This window comes from Cervus elaphus, chromosome 12 (assembly GCF_910594005.1).
Source record: "Cervus elaphus chromosome 12, mCerEla1.1, whole genome shotgun sequence".
NCBI lineage: Eukaryota > Metazoa > Chordata > Mammalia > Artiodactyla > Cervidae > Cervus > Cervus elaphus.
In genome coordinates, this window is record NC_057826.1 from 18530752 (window position 1) to 18556120 (window position 25369).

General features: G+C 51.7%; 1 protein-coding gene across 4 annotated transcripts in view; it reads left to right on the forward strand.

Annotated features, from left to right (window-relative positions):
• Positions 1-25128, forward strand: part of DPF3 (double PHD fingers 3) — a 303432-nt gene extending 278304 nt beyond the window's left edge. For 3 of the 4 annotated variants that reach the window (XM_043919911.1, XM_043919909.1, XM_043919913.1), the window contains exon 11: positions 390-11041. In XM_043919911.1, coding sequence (XP_043775846.1) covers positions 390-460 — 71 coding nt within the window. In that variant the 3' untranslated portion in view covers positions 461-11041. Of the gene's footprint in view, positions 1-389; positions 11042-18341; positions 18493-24852 lie in introns of those variants that run through there. The other variant, XR_006343955.1, reaches the window with a different exon arrangement.
• The last annotated feature ends 241 nt before the right edge of the window (positions 25129-25369 follow it).

Below are 25369 nucleotides of genomic sequence, written 5' to 3' on the forward strand. Positions count from 1 at the left end.
TTTACAGATCATGCAACTGAGGCCCAGTTCAACCAGCTAAAATTCCAGCTTGAAGGCCAAGGAGATGTTTCCCAGGCCTATGACTGAGATGGTGGCAGAGTTGTGAGTTTCTAAGGGAAACTGGTCCAGACTTGGTGATGCTGGTTAAGAGGCACAACCAAGGAAGCAGGGTCTTCACTGCTGATCGGCCAATCATCTCTGTGCACTTACTATTTTCTGAACAGCATTATTCTGCTGAGCAACAGACTTCAGCACGTTTTTGGAACTGAGACTCGGTCTCTGGATCATGAAAATCAAAATAAAATGGGGCTGATAAAAAGTTTAGGGCCAAGGGGTGGGGCTTGAGGCTTGGGGAGAGGCTGCTCGTAATGCCGTCTTGTTTCTTGTAGGGAGCTGGAGCTGCCACTTATGCTGGGAACTGCTCAAAGAAAAAGCCTCAGCCTTTGGCTGCCAGGCCTAGGGTCCCCAGACACACATAGAAGGTGACTTGCCGCTGGAGAGGCTGAAGCAGAGCCCAGTTCAAACCCGATCGAGCCCCTACTCCCGTATATCCAGACAGACCAACTGTAAGGAGGAACGTCAATCAGTAACCACAGAGCACGTGGATACAGGGCATCAAGGGGTGAGGTGTCTGCTTACCTCCTACATGCAGGTTTCCGTTCTTCAGCCAGCCCCCCACCCCTTGTTTCTGCCAGAAAGATGGTAAACTTTTGAAGAATGACCCCAGCCACAGCCCTGTGGACCCTCCCTCACATTTATCCTAGCACCGCGGCCCTCTCACTGGTTCCCCATTTTAAGGTCCCGTTTTGTGACCACCCATCCCATCATTCCTGTGTGGTTTGGTGTTTCGTATTATCTATCGTGTTCCAAGAAACTTTCGCACAGCCTCCCTGCCCTCAGCTTCGTCTTTCCATCCCGAACTCAGCAGAGGAACAAAGGGCTGCAGAGGAACAAAGGGCTGCAGAGAAGTTTTTATTTATTACAAGCCTCCCTGGAAACTTCTAGACTCGGGACCAGGAGGCCATCTAGATGGTGAAGCTCTGAAATCTCTCCTGGTACCTCCGTCTCTTTGAAGAAGAACTTTTTGCTGCTTTCTGCACCCACCTCCAGCAGATATCCAGTGATATCACTGACAGCCGAGGGTGGGGGGTCTCTAGAAGGTGCTGGGGAAGGAGGGGGTGGCCATGAGAGGTGGGCGCAAACGCTATGAAGGTAATTCCGAGGCCCCGTCAGAGCCAGTCAGTATTTGCTGTCCATCAGGAATGGCTTTGCAAGGGACCAGACTGTCAGAGCTGGGGCATCCTTTAGGAGAGACAGGCCACAGCGTGGGCGGAGCTCTGGAGAGGTCAAGACTCTGCTTTCCATTCGGTCTGTGTCTGGAGCTTTCCCTGGTGGACCAAGAACCGGGAAGGTGAGTGAAGGCTGCCAGGTCAAGAATCTGAATATTGGTCCCGAGGACTGCAGCTCCGAGTATTGCAACCCTTCAGTATTGACGGGACACCACGGATCGCTTTTCCCGAGTAACTCCTTCCTTTCGCATCATGTACGTTTGCCATTGTCTGCTGAGACCCGACTCTGGGAACTTCAGGATGAGGGAGAAATGATTCCCTAAACAAATAACTGGGATGATGTGATTATTTATGACCACGGTGACCATCACTCAGAACCTTCAGCTCGAGGTCTGCTCTTGTCTCCGAAGTCCCCAGTCCACACTGGATTCTTCCTTTGAAAAAAAAATGTGTTGAGGAGGAAGAGGTGGGGAGGCGCTCAGATTCGAGCAGTCTGTGTTGGAAATCAGCCCCGTGGGCTGGAGCGGGCCAGGCCACCTTTGAACCTCCGCAGCAGTGGCGACAGGAGCAACACACAATAACTGACACATTTCTGGAAAAATCATTTGCCCAAAGGGCAGGTCTCGGTGAACCGGACCCTCACGCGTGCTCAGCTTCCTTGAAATCAGCTCCATCTCTGTGGTCCGGCTGCTTACAACAAAGGCCCAGGTTATTTTTAGACCTTCAGCTCCTGAAAAAAGCCCCCTGGAGGCCTGGAGGCTCCAACCACTTGGGCCACCTCTGCCAGGCTGCGGCCTTCTCGCCAGGACTTGGCAAGAGCCCTCCTTCCTGGCTAATTGCTCTTGGCCAGTGGACCTGGGGCAGCCTGGCGGGGAGCCAAGCTGTGTGGGTCTCTCTGCAGGGTGCCCTGTGGCCAGAGGTGGAGGTCAGCCTCCTGCAGGGGCCTGTGGCCTCAGAGGGAGTTACACGGGGACATAATGATCTCGTTTGAAGGGCCGACCAGATGGGATTTCCACCTTCCTCTGGAGGGATTTCCTTCCCCCTGTTGGTTGGTGCACCCGTTTTGGATTCTGGAGGCCCAGGGAGGGTTTGGGAAGCTGCCGCGTGGTCACACCATCATCCGTTTACCCGAGAGGGTCACATCGGAGGGCCAGATTTCCTCCCCCCCCGACGGCCCTGGCTCTCTGTTCTCCCACAAAACCCAAAGTGGGCATCCTCAAAGTCTGATTATTGGATTTGAAAAATCACTTTGATTTAATTTTAGGAAAAAAGTCGTCAAGCTGTTTGCAAAAGCCACAAATGGCTTAAAAGCTTAAAAAAGCAAATCTGAAACCAAACAGTGACCCTGCATGTGACAGACTCTCTTCAGAGAGTGTTCCCCACCTCAACACAGTTGATGGGTCGGGGGGAGGGGACTGTGTTCTTTCTCCAGACACGCTGGCTGCCACATAAGCTGTGAGGGTATGATTGAGTCTCGCAGACCAAGGAGGGTGCTGGAATCTTCCATGGGGTGAGGGTGGCCAGGACTCTAAACTGAACATCAGGAAGGTCCAGAATTTCCTTTTCCATTTCACTCCCTGCAGGATTGGCCCAATCTCTCCTTTGGAGACCTCAGTTTCCCCATCTGGAAAATGGGGACAGCAAAGCCGGCTGGTGAGATGGCACTTGCAGGATACTGCAAGCAAAAATCACGGTCACACTGATCACTTTCCATACTGAAAAAAAGGAAGGTGTTGGTCAACAACTGCTCTTTTTTTGAGCCCCAGAAAATGAGCTGGAATCATGGGTGCACGTGGATGCTCAGGGGTTTTGTTTTATCCCTGCCACTGAGTAGCTGTTTGACCTTGGGCAAAGCACTTAATGTCTCTGAACCTCAGTTTGCCCATCTGTGAAATGGAGATAATACGTGTCCTGCCAGTCCCACAGTGATATCAGGAGTCTTAAAAGGCATAATGTTATATGAGTCATCACTGGAGAGCTGGGCTTGTCAGGTAGGGACCCCCGGAATGATTTTCACACCCACTTTCTCGTGTGAGTTAGCCAAGGTTAGATGCCTTCTTGGAATCGCCATTTTGACCAAAGGGGGTTTATGTTTTAAGGAACAGGCTGCCTATGGTCAGGGTCACTAGGTCAAGCTGTGACAAGAATATCGTGACTGAGCATGGATCTGTGGTGGAAGGTGAGGTTGTACCCCGGGGCTGGGGATTTCAGAATGAAGATACTCCTTCTATAAGGTCAGCGCAGCCTAGAACGGGGCTCTGCCTTCTGGGGAGGGCTGTTGTTCAGTTCAGTGTAACAGTCGCTTAAAAACTGGTTTTTAAAGCTCAGTTCTGCTAGTTTCTGGCAGAAATGACGGGGAGATGACTTAACCTCTCTGAGCCTCATGTTCCACATCTGAGAAGGCAGGGATCTGGCCTATCCAGCAGGGTTCTTTCAGGGACTAGAGGCAGTGTTGCTGAAGATCCTGGCACAGGGTGTGGGTTCCTTGGTTGGGGGGCGGAGGGGGACCCCCGCACCGTGGTAGCTCCTGTCACTGTGCACAGAGGCCACCGTGTGGAGGTAAGGATGCTGCTGTCTCCCAGCTCAAAGCCTGGGCACAGCCAGGGTGCCCTGGTTCAGCTTCACCCCGATGCTGTGGCTCCCGCCCGCCAGAGGGGAGGTGCAGCTGCAGGGTCCAAGCCGGAAGTTGAAACCCTCTGTTTCCTGTAGGTATTTTCGAAATGCTTCCTTTGGGGCCTGCGGCAAATCCAGGGCAGGCACCAGAGTGAAGAAATAGAGAGACAAGGCCCCTGGTGGGATGTTCACCTTCTGACGTTCCTTCTCAACCCGGCACTGAGTCAGAGCCCCTGAGGCGGGAGCCAGCCAGTCCCAAGGCGCCCCTGCTCCTGTCACTGCCCCGGAGCCAGGTAGGAGGCCTGCGCAGGCCTCGGGCGTAGCTGCTTCCCTGGACTTGGCTCAGTCTGTCTGTAACCAGGATAGCAAGCCCGTGGGAGGGAGGCCAGATTCCTTCCGAGCTGGGGAGGAGAGCAGGTTTAAGGTTGGGGGAGGGTTTGGCTTTCACAGTGATGGTTTCATGATACCCTGGAGAGTTTACGCTCATGGTGCATTTTAGTCTTTGTGCTTTGAACACAGCATGATTCCTTTATGCCCTTCCCTTTAAAAGTTCAGATATTTTAAGAAAGAAAAACGAGATGATTATTATTACTCTTCCTATAGGGGCAAATTTAAGAGACAGATCTATGCTCTTGAAGAAAAATTATGGGCACCCTTAGGCTTCCAGACTCAGAGAAGAGGGGCCTCTGGTATCTTCTTTGAGTCCTTGTGTAGGAGGTGAGGGGGGAGCCCTGAGGACCCCCTTCTCTGCCCCCTAGGAGGTTCTCAGTCTGAACGCAGGTGCTGGGACCACAGCCCCCCTTCCTCTCTCAGTCCCTGAAACCCAGGCTCTCCCCTGCCACCCACTGTGGGCCCCTGCTCAGGGCACGCCTGTGTCCCATCCCTAGGGAGACATGGCCTCCCGGGTCAGAGCTGAGCTCACACTCCTGGTGAAGGTGCCCTGCTTGCCTCCTTTTCCGAGCTGGACATCTATGTCACCTAGAGTAGGCTCACATCCCTGGAGAGGGAGGGAGGAAGGAGTGGAAAGGGTCAAAGATTTTCACTTTAGGCAAGGTAAAATGAAGAGAATTGGGGCTGGGGGAGGGCCCTTGAGGAGGGGGCCAGAAACCTGGGTTCCCCTTAGGAAGAAATCCTGCACCTAAATAACTAGAAGGCATGGGCAGAAAGAGATGCTATAACTCATTTTTTTTCTCCCTAAAGGCCTAAGATCCTGGTAACAGGTTTTTTAGCTTGTTTGTTTCCCCAAAGGCCGAACCTTTGTCAGTTCTGGACACCAAGCCAGCTCTACCTTTTTTGAGACCCCCCTGGCCTCTGGCCCCCTGGGTTAGCGGAGGGGGTGCTTCAGAGACCAAAGCAGGCAGGAGTGATGCCCTTCATCCAGCTGGAGGTGGGAGGTACAGAGGGTCTCCTGGTTGATCGTTGCAAATTTCCCCAATCCCACAGAAAAAGCATCCTTTGATGTTAGTGAGACGAGCTGCTGAGGTCCTCCTGGTCTGGATGGAAGGTGGGGGCAGGGCAGAAAAAGCGGTGGTGGCCCAGGCCAGGCTGGGTCACCTCCTGCCGCCCTGGGAGTGGAGGACTGCCAGACGCTGCCTCCAGAGGGGCCAGGCCTGGGAGGCCCTCCCTGACCCGGTCCCCAAGCCCAGCCTGCCAGCAGCTGGGACCCCAAGAAACGGGGGACCTGGCCAGGTCCCCTACCGCCCAGCAAGCTGAATGGTGTTCCTCTTCCTCCTGTTGTCTGCTTCCCCTTTTGAGGATCTTACTCCCACCCCCAAAAGGATGCTTTTGGTTTCCCAGTTAGCCCAGTTCCCCCTAGACACCAGGTAAGTCCGGAAGAGGGTGGAAGCACAGATGCTTTTGTTTGCCTCAGGCCTTCGGGTCTTCCCACCCAGCTCCATGGCCCTGCAGGTTTCCCTGGGTCTAACTGGTCAGTGACCAGAGGCGGGCCTCTGCAGTTATCAGGGGGGTTACGACATCCCCCTTCCCCCACTCCGCCAGTTCCTGATCATTGCCAGGGCATGGGTATCTGGTCTCAATTCTCCATGGCCACCAGCCCCGGGTGGAGAAAGAGCAGAGCAGGTGGGTTAGTTCAGGGTCTTCCAGAGGGCTCGAGGGGGCTTTGACCATGGGGAGCTGGGCCCAGGAAACTGTCAGGGGGAGGGTCGTGGTTTCCCAGAAGGAACAGAGGCCCCCTGTGTGAGGGGAAAGCTTTGGAAGGGGGCAGGTTCCCAGAGGAGGCACTCTCCGGGCTCTCAGGGGGCCCTGCCCGTGTCCCCTCAGATGGCTGAGACCTGAGGTAGCTCCCCAGGGTCCTGGGTGGGAAGCTTTGGGAGGGGGGGTGCATAGAACGGGGGTCAGGGGGCCCAGGAACACCCTTGGTCACGGTCTCTGTTCCCAACTCCCTCCCTCTCTTCGCTCCAGTGCTTTGAAAGAGAGTCATTGCAGGCCTTCCCCCTCTTTGGCCCCACCAAGAGAAGGAAGTATTTGTGCTGATGGTGACATTTCCCAGGCAGGCCAGAGGAAGGCGGGGACCGGGACTGGCGGGCAGCCAGAACCCTCTTCGACAGAGATATAATGACTAATCATGACCTCTAGCCCAGGCAGCGAGCAAAGCAGCCATTCAGGATGGCACCAACCCAGAATGGCGAAAAAAAAAAAAAAAAACGCTGCTGTGGTGGGGAAGAGAGAGGGTAAGCAGTCACTGTAGGAAATGGGGGGCAGGGTGTGAGCCCCCAAGACCTCTGTTCTCCCTCAACAACAACACCCCTCAAGTCTCCAGGTTGTATTCATATAGACTGCATCCTGTTTGCTTGCCTCTGTGCATCTCTATAATTCCTATCAATGTTATTAGCATGGATGATGAGAACACAGATCCGTACACACAGACACACACATACCTGTGGCTTAGGGAACCAAAGCAAACCGTTGTGTTGCTCCAGGATGAGAAGGAGAACCTGCTGGTAACCAGAAGCCACCAGACAAGATGCTTTCTTTCCCTGAGGTTCCTGCCCGGCCAGCTCCCCCAGCTTCCAGCCCCTGCACAACCATAGGGAGTTGGAAAGGAATCCTTGTGCTTGGAAAGTCATTGGCGGTGAGGACTCTCTCATCCCTCTCCTCTGCTTCCTTGGGGGAGATGTTTGGCAACAGTTGGGGACCTGAAAAAAAGTCTTGGTTCTGCTTTCTGTTGAAGGGATGCAAAGATTTTCTGGGTAGCACTGGGGTTGTGGTTTTGTTGACTTTGCCCTTTTATGATCATTCCCCACCGAGACATGGGTTCTCCTCTTCCTTACCCAGCCTTCCCCCTTCCTGCACCTTCCCTCCCTTTCCTCCTCCCAGGCTGGATGCTACAGGATGGGGTGGTGGTGGAAAGAAACAGTAGCACAAAAGAAAAGGAAAACACTTTCTCCCTGCACATTTTCACCATGTAGTTGAAGGCCTAAATTAGGTACTAGGAAAAAAAAAAAAGGAAAACACAAATATGTGAGTGAGAGCATGAAAACATAGAACAGTTATCCCTGAGCAGAGGCGGTGGGGGCAGGTGGCTGGAGAGAGGCGGGGTAGGGAGGCAGGGTCCTGGCTCATCGATGCATCTGGCCCATGTGGCATTTGGGAAGGCAGAGAGTCACGCTTTGGCAAGAGATGCTCAGATGCCTAGGGGGCATTCGTGCCCTGAACCAGGGAAGGGAATGTGTCCATCCTTGTGCCCACCACTCATCTGTTCCATTTGCCCACTCTGGGCATCTTTCCTCCAGAGGGGCATGAACACATTTCCTGCCTGCCATGAAGGACTGCTGGGCAGGCTGGTACTGGCCAAAACACTTGGTGGGGTATGGACTATAGACCGGGCAGTGTGCTAGATACCACAGGGTCTGGAGGAATAAAGTACATCCCGGCCCAACCTTTCAGTTGCTTTTCAGCCTTAAAATTCCACTCCTCCAAGACACCCTGATCACATGTCAGATGGCGTGCCATCAGGGAAGGTATGCGTGTGTTTGGTCTCTCTGTTTAGGATGCATGTTGGTCAGTAGAAGATGAGCAGGCCTAGGCATCCCAATATTCTCACTCTCTGGGGCTGGGGGAGAGGAGCGCAGCAGACCTCAGCTCAGTGGCTTTTAAGTCTCCCAAGCACTGGCTGCCCTGGGAAGATGAGCATCCTTAACAGGAACGAGAGCGAGATGATGAAGGCACCTGGGCTAGAGTGTGTCGCCAGCCAGAGGGACTCAGAGCCTGGGCCTCCAGAAGCTGCCTTTGGGCCGCTGGGTGATGGGCAGGCAGGTGCAACTGGCAGGGCCTGATCAGAGGTCGAAAGGGACCCTCACAATGGCCTTGTCCAGTCCCCACTGGAGGAAGCAGAGATGAAGAGTGGTGGGACGCAGGCCTCATGCATGGGTAGGGTGGACTCCCACGGAGACCCCAGCCAGGCTGTCCCAGCTGCTCAGTGTTTCTGGCTTGGAGGTGGTGGGGAGGGCATGTCAAAGGTATTTTCAGTAAACCTTTCCTGTCCTCCTTTGGCCAGGTGCTTGTCAGATCTGAGCTTCATGCTCCACTAGACTCCCACTGTCTGACAGCATCAGAAATTGGCTATTTGCTCCAGCTCGCCCTTCCTCTACAAATGTCACAGCCACATTCCAGGTTCTAGCTATTCCCTGAAGAAGCCACCCCAAACTGGCTTTCAGGCTGAGCACCTGGGCTAAGGGGAAGGCTCGTATCTGCCCCTGGTTTGGTGTCAGCTCAGAGTTGGCTTAAAGCAGCCTTCACTTCCTCTGCTGGGCAGGTTCTGGGAAATGTTCTTCCCTGGACAGCACTGGCTCCCAGAAGGCAGTTTTAGTGATCTCTGTGGAGAGTCAGGGACATGAGGCTTTCATGATGCTTGGCTGGGGGTCTGGTTTTAAAGTGCTTGAGAACCCGAAGTGCATTCTGGGTTTGACCTACCCATCTGCTTGAAAGCCTTTGGGCAAGGCTCTTCCGACTGACCCAGTTTCAGCAATCTCTTGTGCCGGCAGGAGGAGAGAGAGGAAGGCCATCTGACTTGGATCCCATCTAGGCCAGACTGGCAGCAAGTCCCCCAGGCAGCCGGGTGGCCTCGGACCCTGAGCCTACAACCCACCCTCTCCCCCACCCTTGGCTCCATGAAGGGTGGACGCTGCTGGCCCAGTGGGCTGAGCCCCGAGATGGTCTTCCCTCCTCTTCTACTCAAGTCTACTCTCAGGCTGAGAATACAGTCTGCTCAGACCCCTTCCCAGCCTGAGGGTGACCCACTGGACCAATTAGGAAGTGGAGATCTGGGGGAGGGACCATCCCATCCACATCACACAGTCCACTGGATCAAGAGTCACAACAAGTCCTCAACTGGGTCTGCGTCTCCCTTTCCAAATGTGTTTAGACCGAGGGCAGTTTTAAAGCCCAGTTTTGGTGACATTCCCCTTTGAGAGCCCAGAAACGGAATATCTCTGCCAGGAAACCAAAATAAATTGATTTTCTTCTCCTTGCTGCCTGAAGTCCCACTTGTTTCTCCTCAGAGAGAAGCTGACTGTGGCAGCTTTGATGTCTTCCTGGGGTTCCTCTGGGTGAGCTGTGGCCCCAGGGGTAGGAAGGCTGGCAGGGGTCCCACAGGAGGGGACGCTGGCCCCAGCATCATGGGAGGAGGCTCAGGCCTGCGCAGACTCCGGTTGAGGAGAGAGCGTGAGGAGCCTGGGAAGGGGTTCCTTGAGCTTTCACACTGCCTGACCCAGCTGGTGAAGAGACCCTGGTGCCTCGCAGCTTCGGGAATTTACCATCCTCAGATTGCTTTGGGCTGTGGTTGGAAAGGTGGCCCCTGGAGATGTTCCAGTGATCTCCAATTGTCGAGGGTCCATTTGTACCTCTAGACCCACAGATAAGAAGCAAACTGGGTGTCACTTCTTCAGGTGTGGGCACAAGAGAGGAGGCCATTTTCACAGTGTATGCCCATAATGCCAAAATGCCTTCTAGTCTCTTCTACCTGCATCTCTTACATCTCCTGAGTTGGTAGGTGAGTTCTTTACCACTTCAGCCATCTGGGAAGCCCTTCTGTTCTACTCGCCCTGCCTCAACTCTTTGCAAAACTCTTAGTCATAAATGAATGGCCAAGAGAGTTGACCTCCAGCAACAGAAATGCCTGCTAATGAAGGTCTTCCTTTAATGCTCCCTTCAACTCCCTCCTCAGTGGACCTTGGGATCCAACACCCATTACCTCCTGCTGACGGGAGAGCTTAGAGTTGTCCAGCCCTGAGCCACTCGAGTACCTCAGATAATGTCCAGGATTGAGGTAGACACAGCTTCCAAGAGGTCAGGAGAAGGGCTCCAGACTTAGGAAGTTGCAATGGCCTGAGCAGATCTCCACTGGCTCCTCTAAAAAGCCATCACAGCAACAGACAGACAAAAGCCCCCGTTCTCCCACCCCACAGCCTCTTTCAGGTGTGATGTGACTGTCGTCTCAGCCGTAGGTGTGTGCGCGCCGCTCTGCTCCTGTCTGCCGGGGGTGCTCCTTTCTCCTGTGTGCTAAGTTCCCACTCTCGTGGCTCCTGCTGTGAAAAGTGCTGTGACGTTTCTGCCCTGTCTGAGGGATATTTCGAGGTCTCTCAGTGTTTCAGTATTGGAGATGAGGCCGTGCCACGTCTCCCAGTGTCCTAAGAGGACACGCGGGTTCTGTGACTTCCCAGAGAGCGGGTGTACTGTGAGCGTCCGGGAGGATCTCCAGGTGGGAAGCACCCCACACCTGGAATTGGATCCACTGGCAAGGACTTGTCCAGAAGCCGGGTCCGCTGCTTCCTTCAGAAGAGGGCTGATGGGAGGGCTGTCTGTGAGCCAGGACGCCGCCCTCTCCCCTTGCCTTCCTCCTGTCCTGACCTGGCTTCTGGGAGGGGTGCCAAGAAGAGGTCAAGTCCTATAGCCAATGTGAAGTGGGCATCGAGCAGCCTTTATCTTGGGGACCCCTGGACATCCCAGCCCCTCCATGGAGCCCTTGCACCTCCACAAAGACTGAGTCACAGGCCTTGTCCCTTATTGCTGTGGTTGTATCTCGTTCTGTGGTTGATTAGCAGTGTTGACGATCTATGTAGTGAATCATTTTGTCTGCAATTTAGAGAATGTGTAAACAAATAAAAGGTTTTAAAACTCTTGGCAATTTTTGGTTCTTCTCTCCCCACCCACCTCCCCATCCCCCGGCTGCCTCCCACCCCCAATCTTTAAAAATCATTTGCAAATGTATAGAGCCTGTGTGAGTAGACCCCTTTTGTTCTGGGGTGTCCAGTGGGACTACATGCGTATGCATGTGTGCTAGGCTCCAGGGAAATGCTGGAGCTTCCAGGTTTGAAGGAGACTCCAAAGGCGAGGAGTCTTCCAGGTCCTAATCGCTCTTGCAGATGGAATTCTGAGCCCGTCACACACAAACTCCAGAGAAGCCACGGTCTTGGTAGCTTTCGTGGACACAGCAGGCAGCTCCACCACGAGCGCCATCCCATGAGCCCTCTGAGAAGATGGCAGGGCATCCTGAAGAGAAGCCCCTGAAGTTTCCGGGGGAGGTGAGGCCGATGATTCAGAGATGACTCACAGCTGAGGTGGTGGCGGCAGTGGGGGAGAGAGACCTCAGGCTCAGGACCCTTCTAGAAACCAGCTGAGTCACTGCTCCTCCCGTCAGGTCGCGGCCTGTAAGGCAGTGAGATGGCTGCCCTGGGTGAGGGGCGGGAGGTTCGCAGGAAACAAGTCTGCCCCCCGCCCCCAGCCTGCTTAGCAACCTCCTTAAAGGCACAGCCTCTGGGTGCAGGATCTGAACCATGTGGAAGTGGTTTCCGGAGGCTACAGCTTGGGTGTTAGTCCAAACACATTCAAGGTAAATAAGTAAATAAAACTTCTGCTATGTGCTAGGCACTCAGGATACGGCAGAGAAACAGGACCCCACACCCATGGAGCTTACAAACCACATAGGTAATAATATGACATGAGGGACACAGTCCAGGGGACATCAGGGGAGCCAGACCACAAGCAGGGACTTCTGGTCTCAGCGTGCTTCTAGTTGGAGTCTATTGTGTTTTTTGGAAGACACAGAAGGACATGCAGCGGGGAAAGACGGGGTCTCTTTCAGCTCCTCTGCTGATTAAATGTTCCACTGTCCTGCAATGTTATCACACACCTTCAGCCTTTCCTTTCAGAAGTGGACTGGGGGGGCGGTTCTTTCTAGCAGAGGGGCCGTTGATCACGGTTGCAGACACAGGCTAGGCCTTCACCCAGGATGGTCTCAGGTGGGTGTTGGGCGGGTAGTGCTGAGCTGCTGATTCCAGCGCTGGGGGACTCAGGTTCGTAACCAAGTTCAGGCAGGAAAAGATGGCATAAACACCTACCACAGGGCTTTCATCTGCACATAGGGGAATGTGATGTTTCTGCTCTGAGCCCGGGAAACCAGCTTTGCATCCCAGACTCAATCCACCATTTCCTGAGAGAGGGCTTCCGGGGAGGCAATGGGTCTCAGGGCCTGGGAAACTAACCTAGTATACAGATCGGACCCTGATGTTGCTCTAGAGGGTGGCAGGGATGAAGGAGGGCGGGGAAAACTGGAGGGACCCACATTATGGTCAAGCAAACTCAGAGAGGAACAGGTTTCCTTTGTTCTGTCCTTGGGCAGAGGAGAAAGCATGGGGAGAAGGGACTAAGGAGAAGGGACCAGTGGGATAACCCTTTGTGTTGGAGAGTTGAAGGGCATGGGCTGGTGACAGAGAGGGTGTGACTTCTCCTTCTTGGTGGAACAGAAAGGAGTCAGAAGGGCTGAGTCTCATGTTATCTCACTGGGTGACCTTAGACTTTTGCAGATATAGGCAAGACTGTCTACAAAGCCAGCCCCAGACTCAGGCAGGCTTGGCGAAGGAGCCAACAGATCAGGTGGGTACCCATGCGAGAACTAGTGCCTATCCTTCTCCTGTCTTGGGTCAGAGGCCCTGGGATGTCCAGCAATGCCTGATTCCAAGCAGCCCTGGGAAGGACATGGTTTCACGCCAGACACCAGGAAGCTGGAAGTCTGGGTCATTCTACAACACTGGTTTTCCCCAAGTGCAGGGGCCTAGGCTTCTAGAAGGCACCTTGGAGATGTCCAGAGGCCTCGTGGGGCAGGGGTGGAGAAAAGGTTCCTAAGCCCCGAACTTGAAGCAAATGATGACTAGCACACAGTTTAGTTCCGTTCAGTTGCTCAGTCATGCCCAACCCTTTGTGACCCCATGGACTGCAGCACACAGGCCTCCCTGTCCATCACCAACTACCGGAATTACTCAAACTCATGTCCATTGAGTCGGTGATACCATCCAACCATCTCATCCTCTGTCGTCCCCTTCTCCTCCCACCTTCAATCTTTCCCAGCATCAGGATCTTTTCAAATGAGTCAGCTCTTCACATCAGTTGGCCAAAGTATTGGAGTTTCAGCTTCAGCATCAGTCCTTCCAATGAACACGCAGGACTGATCTCCCTTAGGATGGACTGGTTGGATCTCCTTGCAGTCCAAGGGACTCTCAAGAGTCTTCACCAACACCGCAGTTCAAAAGCATCAATTCTTTGGCGCTCAGCTTTTTTTATGGTCCAACTCTCACATCCATACATGACCACTGGAAAAACCATAGCCTTGACTAGATGGACCTTTGTTGGCGAAGTAATGTCTCTGCTTTTTAATATTCTGTCACTAGCACATGGTTCTGATTTAATCCGTTTCATATATTGCTGTTTGCTGCTTTAAACACACACCCATGTAAAAACATCTTTGGGTTTTCATGATAGGAGGGGCCTTTGAGGCTTCAGGAGGCCATTGAGGGCCCACCACCCGCTGCCCAGACACAAGTGGACACCGCCTCTGGTCCCAGCTTTCTCCAAAGGAGGCCTGCTGCCGGGGCGCTCCTCCCCTGGGTTTCTCTTAAACAGCGCAGAGCAACATCCTTCACCACCGGAGCTTTCACTTCCTCCTCTGCTGGGGGTCCCTGCAGCGCGCCCCTCCCCACCCTGGCTCAGACGGCCTCTCCCCTGTCACCCCCCGTCACAAGCCGCAGCCCCTGCCTGTTTCAGCGGGGCCAGAACAACAGTGCGTTCCCAAGACGGGTGGGTTGAGAACCAGTTCGGGCTAAACTTGAGGTAATTAGCATTGTTAATGCTCGTTCTGTGATATTACAGCTGTGAGCCTCATTAAAGCGCTCTCCAGGGGGAGGCGAGCAGAGATTCAGGTGTCAGCGCTGCTCCTCACACCCGCGCCCGCCTGCCGGCTCCCAGCCTCTGCTCAGAAGCCGGGCCCAGCCCGCTCCCGTCTGCTGGCATCCGGGCTGTCCACCCTTCTCAGCTGGGACTCGCCCCTCCCGCCCCTCTCTCCAGCCCAGCAAGCTCGGAGTCTCTTCCACCCAAAGAGAAACGTGCCCCCAGGAGGGAGCGGAATGGCTGCCACTGGCCTTTGTGGCCCCCAGACCAGCTTGGAAAGAAAGGGGTCTTCGTGGGAGCAGGAGGCCTGAGCCTGCCTTCTGCCTGCGTCCGGAGCTTTTTATCCAGAGCAGTTCCTGTCTTCTCTTCCCACCCCTTCAGAGAAAAGCCAAGGCCCTGTGTCCGCCACCGCCCCCCACCTGCACCCCCCCACCTCCTGGCGGGAGTTCCCGGCTTGACCGACTGGCATCTGCTGGGCGGCCCCTCCTCAGGAAGAAACCCGAGTCCCTCTGGCTTCCGTGTCTGGGATTCCTGATTGCTGGAAGAGGAGGCAGGGGACCGACTATTTGCCAAACAGAGAAACATGAAACGTTCCTCAACCCCCTTGAAACCTTGAGGAAAATAATGCCAGCCCCCTCCAGGGACTAGACAGAGGCTCAGCCCCCAAACAGAGGGAAAACACAATTCCAGAGAGTCTCCCTGGGGGCGCTGGGGGAGCTGAGGAGGGCCTGGCAGGGGTCCCAGACCCTTCCCTTCGGTCATTTCCCCTTTCTGCTCCACTCACACCTCAGGGTGCTCTGTGTCCATGGAGAAGCTCAGAGGGGGTCATCTCAGCCAATTTCATAAACATAAAGACAACGTCTACTGTGGGCTGCAGCCTGTGGGGGAGGGGGGCTCATCTAGAGCTTGGTGTCAACAGCAGAGGTTCCCCATGGGAACCGCCCGCCAGCTGTGGGGACAGTGTGTGCACAAATGGCTCTAATTCAGGATGGAACGAGGGATGATGGTCCTGAGTCTACACAGTGGAGGAGAACAGGTCCAGAAGGGCTGGGTGCATTGGAGCAGAACCGGAAGGGATGCTCAGGACCAGGATAGCAGTGATCTGGAATTCAGCAGTGGGCTTTCCAAGTGGAGAGGATGATGGGAACAAAGATCCCCCCTCTCCTACCCCCGCTGCTTTATTCTAGGAACTTTAGGTTGGCCTGAGACCTGTATCGTAAGTCCTGGGATCCAGGCTGCCCCTCAGATCTAGGGCAAACTCTTCCCTGGAGTCCTAGTTGCCGTCAAGACCGCACAGAGGCTGAGAGCTGGTTTGGAGGCTCTGAGTCCTTAACCTGTGAGAGATGAGTCTGAGGTCTTCCAGCAACTCTCCCGTCATTTCGTCTGACATGCGGGTTGGGATCCTGTAACTTGTATGTCCTCTCCCCTCCCTCTAGGCATCTGCCCTAAGGACAGCTCCTTATACTGTGCCCAGCTCTTCAAACCTTAGTGTACATCCTTTCTAGGTGGTTTCTTCCAATATTCGTTTCCCACAGCTACTCAGAGCTTCACCACCCTTCCGTTTTGTCTTTGATTACCGTGTCTGAATTGGTTCTACGTAGAAGGCCACTCCCCGGGTTTTCCACACCCGCCCTTTTGTAATCATACTCTGTCCACCTACAGACACTTTTAAGGATCCACTCAGCCTTCTGTCCTCATGGAACCTTAACAGTGCTTGGCACTCCCTGCCCCGTTTGTGAGGTTTCTTGCTGGACTCCCCCATCAGGCTGAGCTTTTTAAGGGCAAAGGCTGTGTCTTATTCATGGTTTAATCCCAACTACCCTGGTACATATTCAGTGAATGAATGAATGCATACATGGATGGTTAGATGGATGGATACCTGAGTGACTGAATGAGCAAACCAGAGGAAATAAAGTGTGTGTGTAGAGGGGTGTGGAGCATAGTTGGCTTCACAGATATAGGTATTTTTCCTTCTGGGGAAAGGCCTTGGCAAAATTAGCCGCAGGTCTCCCACGGGCATGCACCCTTCTCAGGAGAAGGCGGCTCTATTGGGTGGGAAGGACTGGGTGGCTGAGTGTTTACTCATCTCTCTCTGCTGGGTGCCTGCAGCCCACTTAAAACCTCAATCCTTCCAGTCCCACTGCATTATTAACAGGATCTATATTAAGTGGGCCACCCTGTGTTCCTCTTAAAGGAAATCCACTTGCACTTAAAGAAATAATAAATTATGAAAACGATCTCCATGCTTCTCTGGGGTAAAAAAGACGAGCTTTCTCTTTAAAGAGCTCATAAAGGACCCTGGAGAAAAAAAAAAAAAGATGGTTAGATTAGTCCCTCTAATCTAAGCACAAACTCAAGTCATTGATAAAGAACACCTAAATGTACAAGGTTTAAAACTGGTGGTTTATAACTACCCTTTGATTTTTTAAGGACTCGATCTTCCTCCAACTAGAACTTATATTGGAGAGGGGGTGGATGCAACTTCTGGGGTGATCTTTTCCTTGTGCTTTTGTTGTGTCATAAAATCATTAGCTTTCCTCTAGCTATGCCATTTAAAATATACACTCTTCTCAGAACTGTATGCTTTTAATTATGTCTTGAGGCCAAAACTATTACCCCTGGGGATACAATCCCAATTACCTAATGGAAGTCAGTAAGAAAATACATTTCAGTTACAAAAGTCACTGGACTCTAACACTTGGAGGCCCATTTATGGACTGGAAGGAGACACCAGGAAAGTTCATGGCTGCCTCAGTGGACACTATGAAACTCAAAACTGCTGGTGGAGGAGCTTTGGGGCCTGAGAATGCTTGAAAGGAAGGCTAGCATTGCCACTTGAAGTAACTATTGGCAGGAATGTTACATTACCTCCAAGAGCCTCAGTTGCACTACCTGTAAAATGGGTATAATGACACCCACTTTTTGAGTTGCTATGAAGGTTGAAGACAATGACGTGTGTATAGTGCCTGGTGCATAGGGTCCATCTTCTCTCTTCTCTTGCCACCCACTCTCTCACACTTTAATGATAGATGTGACAATCACTTCCATCCAGGAGAAAAGGTTAATAAGATCTTGTCCCTTAAGAAACTTAGGAGGCACAAGAGGGCCAAGCAAAGTATGTGGCTGGGGAGTCTGAGACAGGTGGCTTTGCCTTTGTCTCTCAATGGAGATAATTACCTCCACCTTGTATCTTGCATTTGTAGAAGATGAAATGAGACGACTCAGGTAGAGCTCTTGGGTCTGTACTTGGCACTTGATAGGTGCCCACGAAATAGTTGTGTGGTCCCATATGGTTAAGATTACTCACCGAAATGAGGGGAATGTGGCAAATGTCACAGAGCTGTCAGATGATGTGCCACGAGAGTTCAGGGGGAGAGGACTTCCAACTGGAGAGAAAGCCATAAGCTTCAGAGAGGAGGTGGCATTTCGACTCATTGAGATATTAGGTGATGGGAGGAGGAGGAAGAGGGAGATCATTCCAGGCACATATGAGAAGAAAAGAAAATACAAGAAAATGTGGCTGGCAGTCCAGGCTGACCAGTGTGTAAGGAGTTTTAGGACCTGAGGCAGGGAAGCCTGGGGCTGGAGTCTGACCTGGAAAGCCTTCAGTGAGGGGACGGAGCAGGGAGCTTTGATGGAGAGCTCTTAAAGGTCCCTGAGTAGGAGGCATTAGTGTAAACTGCCCCTGTGATTTGTGAGCTGCTCTGGATTTGAGGTGGGGATGAGGGAGACCCCTGGCTCTCCGACCAGGGCCCTGTCAGTTGGAGCCTGCTGGTGACCACAGGAGGACAGACTTTCTGGGCGAAGGCTAGATGCCAAGGGTGTGTGGGCAGGAGTGCCCAAGCCAGGGTTTTGGGTTGAGAAGGGGGGGCCAGAGGCTGCGGCCCCTTTGCTCTCTGCCCTGTCTACTCCTCTTCCTCCCTTCCTTTCCTCTCTCTCTCTTTCTTGGAGCTGCTGCAGGCTGGGGGAGGGCTGGAAACTGTACCAGGAACACAGGAGTTGAGACCCTGCTGGGATTGGGAAGGGAATAGGAGAGGCTAGGGAGCTGGAATGGCCAGGCCGGGTGGCCTGTTGGCCTGGCCTCGCCCTGCAGCGAGTCCTTTGGGGTCTGCAGCCCAGGTCACGAGAGGCATAGCTCTCATGGTATCAGGGAGCTGGGCCCTGCGTCCAACCTTTGGATAACCCTTCTCTAGTCCATGGATGGGCTTCCAAAACTTGACTGTAAAGTTGTGTGTGTGTCTGTCTGCCTGGTTTCCTCAGGTTCTTAACGGGATCTGTGGCACCCCCAGAACGGAGGCACCCCTTATCCAAGCAGATGAGGAAACTTCGGCCTGGACATGGAGCCTGACTTGCTGGGTCCCACAGCTGGTTAACTGCCCGCCAGGGCCACTTGCCATTTCTTCTGCAAAGGGTGTGTATTGGGAGAGCCGTGGTCCTGGGAGCTGACCCAGGAGTGGGAACAGCGAGGAGAGAGGGAGGGGAGAGGGAAGAAAGGAAAACCCAGAATTGCCCAGGGATTAACCATCTGTGTGTTTGTGGGGGCCAGTCCCCCCAGGACACCTGATCCCCTCCTCCAGGTATTGTTCAAGTTTTTTCCCAGGGATGGACTGGGCTGGGTGGGTGGGGGTGGAGCAGAGAGGGGAGGGAAGGGAGAGAGGGATCGAAGACAGCAACAAGGGGAGAGTGTGAGGGGTGGGGGAGGAAAAGGCGGGCACCCAAGGGGCACAGAAAGTGGGCGGCCCTCCTCTGCGGCCTCCCAGGGCCTTGGGGCCAGACGGATGTGAAGGGAGGCTGAGGGCCTCCACCACCAGGATTCTCCAGCTTGCTGGCTGGAACCTGGGTCTTGCCGTTAGTTCGTCTTCTCTTCCCCCGCCTAGTCCCACCACCTCTTCTTTCCCACACTCGCCGGGCAGCCGGGCAGCCGTTGCTGGCTTTGAAATCCCAGACTCTGGCAGCGGGGAGGGACCTGAGGGACCAGCCCAGTGGTTTTCAAAATGTGGCTCTGACAGACCTCGGAGGGCTCCCTGAGATGAACAGGTGTGCGGCCGGAGCAAGCACGCTTGTGCCTGATTGGCCTCCCATCTGCATTTTTGTGGGGGAAGGAGCTCCTTGGCTCAAAAACCACGAATTCTAAGCTTCTTCTTCCCCCTACCCCACACCTTATAGAAAGGGAAACCAAGGTTGAGACTTGATGCAGGTGATAGGGAATCTGGGCTGGTTTTCAGGTTAGGCCTCCCAACCTCAGACCACTTGTCTGATCTCTTCTCCCTGGCTTCTAATGGCAGGAAAGGCATTGCAGAGGAGAAGTGATGGACCTGGGTGGGTTTTGAAGCCAGGGAAAGAAAGGATCATGTCTGAGCGCCAGAAGGAGTGCACCTCGCCTGCCAGCAAAGCCTGGGGAAATTCTCTCCATTGCCCCGCTGCTAGAATCCTGGGTCCTTTTTCTCCCGCCCAGCAGGGAAACGGGGTCAGGGGACAAGGGGCAGGGGCGGAAGGGAGGCCCTCAGGTTCATCTTCTGGAGGTTTAGGCTCTTTGCTCCTCCAACGCAGCGGTGTTGGGATGACTCTGCGTCCTTGTCAGCCTGGTGGGATGCTCTGACAAGCCTGTCTCTCTGTCTTCCAAGGCTGAGTAGACAGATGAAAGCAGCCCCAGCGGCTGAGCTGGTGCCCCAAGCAGAGGTGGCTTCTGGGCAGCTGCTGAAGACCTCATTTGCATATATGCAAATGACGCCTGGCTCCTCTCCTTTCCAGCATCATCCAGGCAGACCCAGGTGCTGCTGGAAGAGTCTCAGATTTCACATCAAAATAAGCCTCTTGAATAGGGATTTTTTGGTCTTCCAACATGAAATTTCTTTTGAACTCCTAAAACCCTGGTGCCTTTCTCAGTCCCCAGGCCCCGGCTCTATCCCATTCCAGTCATGTTAGCTTCTCAAAGCCTAGGAATCAGAGCTGAAGAAACAGATTTGGAGATAACCAAGATTAGAGGGTAGAGTTCAACCTGGGCAGCCAGGAGGTTCTAAGTGCTGATCCCCGTTCTGCCGCTGGTTCAGGGTTACCTGCCGGCCTCCTAACCTCTCTGTACCAAAGTGCACCGATGGGTAAACAAAGAGAGGGGCTGATGGCCCTTTTCGGCTCCAACAGTCTGCAAATGTTTGTGAACATCTGCATTCAGGCTCTCTGGTTGTAAATAACACACATAGCAACACAAGGCCACTGAGCTGAAATAGAGTGACATATTAGGAGGACACATGGGTGTCTCAGGAACACAGGACTGGCAACGATAGGTTCAGAAGGGCGGGGAAGTAGGGTAGGGAGAACTGTCTGTTCCCTCCATCTCTTCTTTTAGCTCCCTTCTGGACAATGGCTTTAATCGTGTTTCTTGAGACTGATTATTCTCTGTTCCTCAATGAAAATGAATATCCCTCAACACCAAGTCCAGGGAGAGTAACTCACAGAGACTGAGTTGAATGTCTATCAGGCATCTGATTCCAGATTCCTAGAAGAGAGCAACTAATGGCCTGGCTGGAGTCAGGTAATCCCACTGGTCCAATCAGCAATGACCAGGAGGTCAGGGACATGCAGGAAACACATGGCTGCATGAGGCCCATAGTCTGACTCTGAGGGAAGGTTTCCAGGAGCTGGGTAGACACAAAAGAAGTCCACCACATCCTACTAAGTATATGGTGCTGAATTAAGGTGAGAGCTACTGAGTCTTTACAATGGGACAGGCACTGGGCTTCACATATTTCCTACAAGGTTCAACAAACCAGTGAATTAGATGTTATTATCACATTTAACCCTCATAGCTATCCTTCCAAGTGAGTTCCATTATTCTACCCATTTTACTTACTCCTTGGAAGGAAAGCTATGCCAAACCTAGGCAACGTATTAAAGAGCAGAGACATCACTTTGCCAACAAAGGTCCATATAGTCAAAGTTATGGTTTTTCCAGTAGTCATGTATGGATATGAGAGTTGGACCATAAAGAAGGCTGAGCACTGAAGAATTGATGCTGTCAAGCTGTGGTGCTAGAGGAGACTCTTGAGAGTCCCTTGGACTGTATAGAGGTCAAACCAGTCAATTCTAAAGGAAATCAACCCTGAATGTTCACTGGAAGGACTGATGCTGAAGCTGAAGCTCCAGTACTTTGGCCACCTGATGGGAAGAGCTGACTCATTGGAAAAGACCCTGATGCTGGGAAAGATTGAGGCAAAAGGAGAAGGGAGGGCAGAGGATGAGATGGTTAGATAACATCACCTACTCAACGGACATGAATTTGAGCAAACTCTGGGAGATAGTGGAGGACAGAGAAGCCTGCTGTGCTGCAGCCCATGGGGTCTCAAAGAGTCAGACACAACTTAGTGGTTGAACAACAACAACCCATTTTACAGATGGGGAGCCTGGGGATTGGTGAGGTTAAATAATTTGCCTAAGGTCTTGCAGCTTATACAGCTGAGATTCTCACCTGAGTCTCTCTGAGCATCAGATTTATCTTCTCTAAAACAGTAACTTCTATTCAGTCGGACTGTTGTGAAGATTAGTGATGTATGGTATGACCAGTGGTTGATGGAGTGCTTGGCATGTAGTAACCACTTATTTAGGGTGAAGTGGCTCTTTGGCCAGTGCTTGAAGTCCTGTAGGGACTGGGGATTCAGTAACTTCAATAGCAGGTAATTCTACCTGTAGGCAGTCCTGACTATTAAAAAGTTTTTCATTTCTGGAACTTTTGGACAAGAATGAAATTGGACTCTCAGTAACTTCTAGTTACTGGCCCTAGCTCTATCAGTTAGGGGCTACAGTAGGCAGAATCATGACTCAAAGATGTCCACGTCCTAGTCTCAGAATCTGTTATGTTACAGGACAAAGGGGAATTGAAGAAGGAATCAGTTGACTTTAAAATAGAAATGGGTTTAATATAATCACACAGGTCCGTATGAGATGGAAGAAGGAGGCAGAAGAGTCAGCTTTAAAGTGACATGATATCAGAAAGACTCAATCGGCTATTCTTTGCTTTGAAGACAGAAGAAGGGGCTGTGAGTCAAGGGCTGTGGGCAACCTCTAGAAATTGGAAAAGGCACGGCAGTGGATTCTGTGAAACCTATGGAAAGGAATGCAGCCCTTGAGACCTTGATTTTAGGACCTCTGACCCTCAGAACTGAAAGATAATACATCTGTGTGGTTTTTTTATTTTTTATTTATTTATTTTTATTGAAGGATAATTGCTTTACAGAATTATTGTTGTTTTCTGTCAAACCTCAACATGAATCAGCCATGGGTATACATATAGCCCCTCCCTTTTGAACCTCCCTCCCATCTCCCTCCCCATCCCACCCCTCTAGGTTGACACAGAGCCCCTGTTTGAGTTTCCTGAGCCATCAGCAAATTCCCACTGGCTGTCTATTTTGCATATGGTAATGTGAGTTTCCATGTCATTCTTACCATACACCTCACCCTCTCCTCCCCTCTTCCCATGTCCGTAAGTCTGTTCTCTATGTCTGTTTCTCCATTGCTGCCCTGTACTGTTTTTCTAGATTCCATATATAAGATTCTAGATTCAGTACTGTTTTTCTAGATTCCATATATAAGGCACTGTGTTTGTCATAGCTATAGAAAAACTAATAGAAATAGAACAAAAAGTAGAAATAGTGAATAGAAAAGCTGATACGGGGCATTCCAAGGAAATCAGATCTTTGAATCCAGCATTTTGTTCCCCTGTCTTCTCCTCTAGGCTGTACAACCCTGGTTCCTTTAAGTGCTCCTCATGTGAACATTTTAGAGTTCTAGCCATATCAGAACTAAGAAGAGACTGTTAATTTAGCAATTATTGGTTCAGTGGTGCCTTTCCATAGAGGTAAGCTACCTAAGGACTTCCCTCATGGCTCAGCTGGTAAAGAATCCTCCTGTAATGTGGGAGACCTGGGTTCCATCCCTGGGTTGGGAAGATCCCCTGAAGAAGGGAAGAACTGCCCACTCCAGTATTCTGGCCTAGAGAATTCCATGGACTATATAGTCCATGGGGTGGCAAAGCATCGGACACAACTGAGTGACTTTCACTTTCACTTTTCAAGCTACCTAAGCAGCACAGACAGATGGATGGAGTCTAGACTGCAAAGGTTGGTGATTGTATGATGGCAGCGATGATGGAGAAAAGTAAGTGCACGTGTAATTTATCACTCCTCAGCCTCTCCTAGCACCCTGCTAAATATCAGAGTAACCTTTAAAGAAGGCAGGAGGCCATCAATTAAATAAACAGATGCTTTGATGGAGAATAGAAGTGTAAACATAGGCATCATCTCATAATTTACTGATGGTAAATCAGCCTATTCATTCAGTGGGCTGTTCTCCATCTGACTAAAGACAAAGGAAGAAATCCATCACAGTGGTGTAAGGACTTTCATGAGACCCAATAAGCAACAAAACAGATTACAGAAAAAGGCTGGACATCTTTTTCCTGGGGTTACATTTTTTATTTAAACAAGAGGCTGCATAGGATTTTGTCTGGAATGATTTATGCAATACGTTTGGAGATGCAAGGGATGGATTAGATGATCTTTGGATGGTATGTATGTGTGGGCAGTATGTGTGTGTGGATGCTAAGTCACTTTAGGCATGTCTGACTCTTTGTGACATTATGGACCATAGCCCACCAGGCTCCTCTGTCCTTGGGATTTTCCAGGCAAGAATACTAGAGTCGCCATGCCCTCCTCCTTGGATAGCATATGTCATCTTTTAATTCTAGGATCAAAGGTTGTGATTTCAGCCTGCACATTCACACTCATGATTAAACCTGTTACACAGGTTGCTTAGTACAGATGCTTAGTACACTGAACCATAGTTCCAGTGACCTGATGATGTGTATGACATATTCAGCAAAACTGGGCCAGGGATTAATATTGCTAAGGTCAGCCTGGTCATTTTGGGTATGCAGGGTGTAATCTTTCATAATCTTTCATAAGGGTTCACTACTCTTCCGTATCTTAGTTCATCTATAATGGACTGGCAGAGAGAGATGGTTATTAGAAAAGAAAATGCACTTAGAGTTCCCCCATGAATCATTTATGGAAGACACCATGCTTAGCAAAGCCGATGAAAATATGGCTGGTAAGGGCAACTCAGTCACTATTTCTGGATGGCTTTCAAGCATGACTACTGACCACAGAAGTGGGCCTGGATGCACTGGAAGGATTTAGTGTGGAAGGGAAAATGTGTGGGCGGAGAATGAGCCCAAGGGGGCTGGCTTTCAGAAGTCACCCTGTTGTGGCACCCGCACTGTTAGGGTCCCTCACATAAGAAGGGGTCCTTTGCCTTACTTTCTTCCATATTCCCACTCTAGGCCAGAGGAGGAGAGGCCAGCTGAAAAAGCAGTTAATTCAACATAACTGAGGTTTGGACAATTAATTTGTAAATATGCAAGCAGCTCCGGAGAGGGAGGAAGTGGTTTCCTCTTAGCACACCCGGTGAAAGATGGTGTGATGTTATCAAGGCTTTTGGGTAACCAGCAGAAAGTTTTTTAATCCTCACTCTGCCCACACTCAGGCTATCAGAGCTGCGATAGCCTAACGATAGGGGCCTCAGGAGCCCAAAGAAGGAGAGAATCCGTGCTCTCTGGGTCAGCTATAAATAGAACTTGTTAAGATCTTTCTAGAAGGCTGGGGAAAGCAATCAGCTAACTGAAGAACTGTCAGGAGTTTGCCCAAGGGCACAGTTGGACCTGGGCTTTTTCTTTCCTTCACAGTCGATAACTAAGGGGAAATGTGTTTACTTTTTCCAGGTGTGTTTGAATCACAGCAGACCTCCTGTTGGGGAGGTAGTGTGGAGGAAGAGGAGGGCTGTACTTGGGGCAGGACGACCCCGCTTTGAATCTTTGCTCCACAGTATATTTCCTACATATGAACCTTCACGTTGCGAATTTTCAAAGATGAGAACATGTGCTCCGTCAGTGTCAGGCGTGAGTGAAATGGCAACTTGCCCTTCCTCTCCTACTGCCGCTGATCCTTCAGCTCTACCATCTCTCACCTCCGCTCCCTCCTCCAGTCACTAACTCTTCTCCTCTGTTCACTCAACGTCAGCCCCTGTATGCAAGCTGTTGTACTGTGCCACCATCCTTTTCAAGGTACTGCAGAATAAGATTAAAAATATTTTCTCTACTTTTGTGTTTGTTTTCATGTATTATTTGTGTGAGGACTATGTAAACCTATTACAGTACAGTACCTTAGAGTCGATTGTATTAGCTGGGTACCTAGGCTAACTTTGTGGGACTTAGGAACAAACTGGACTTAATGAACATC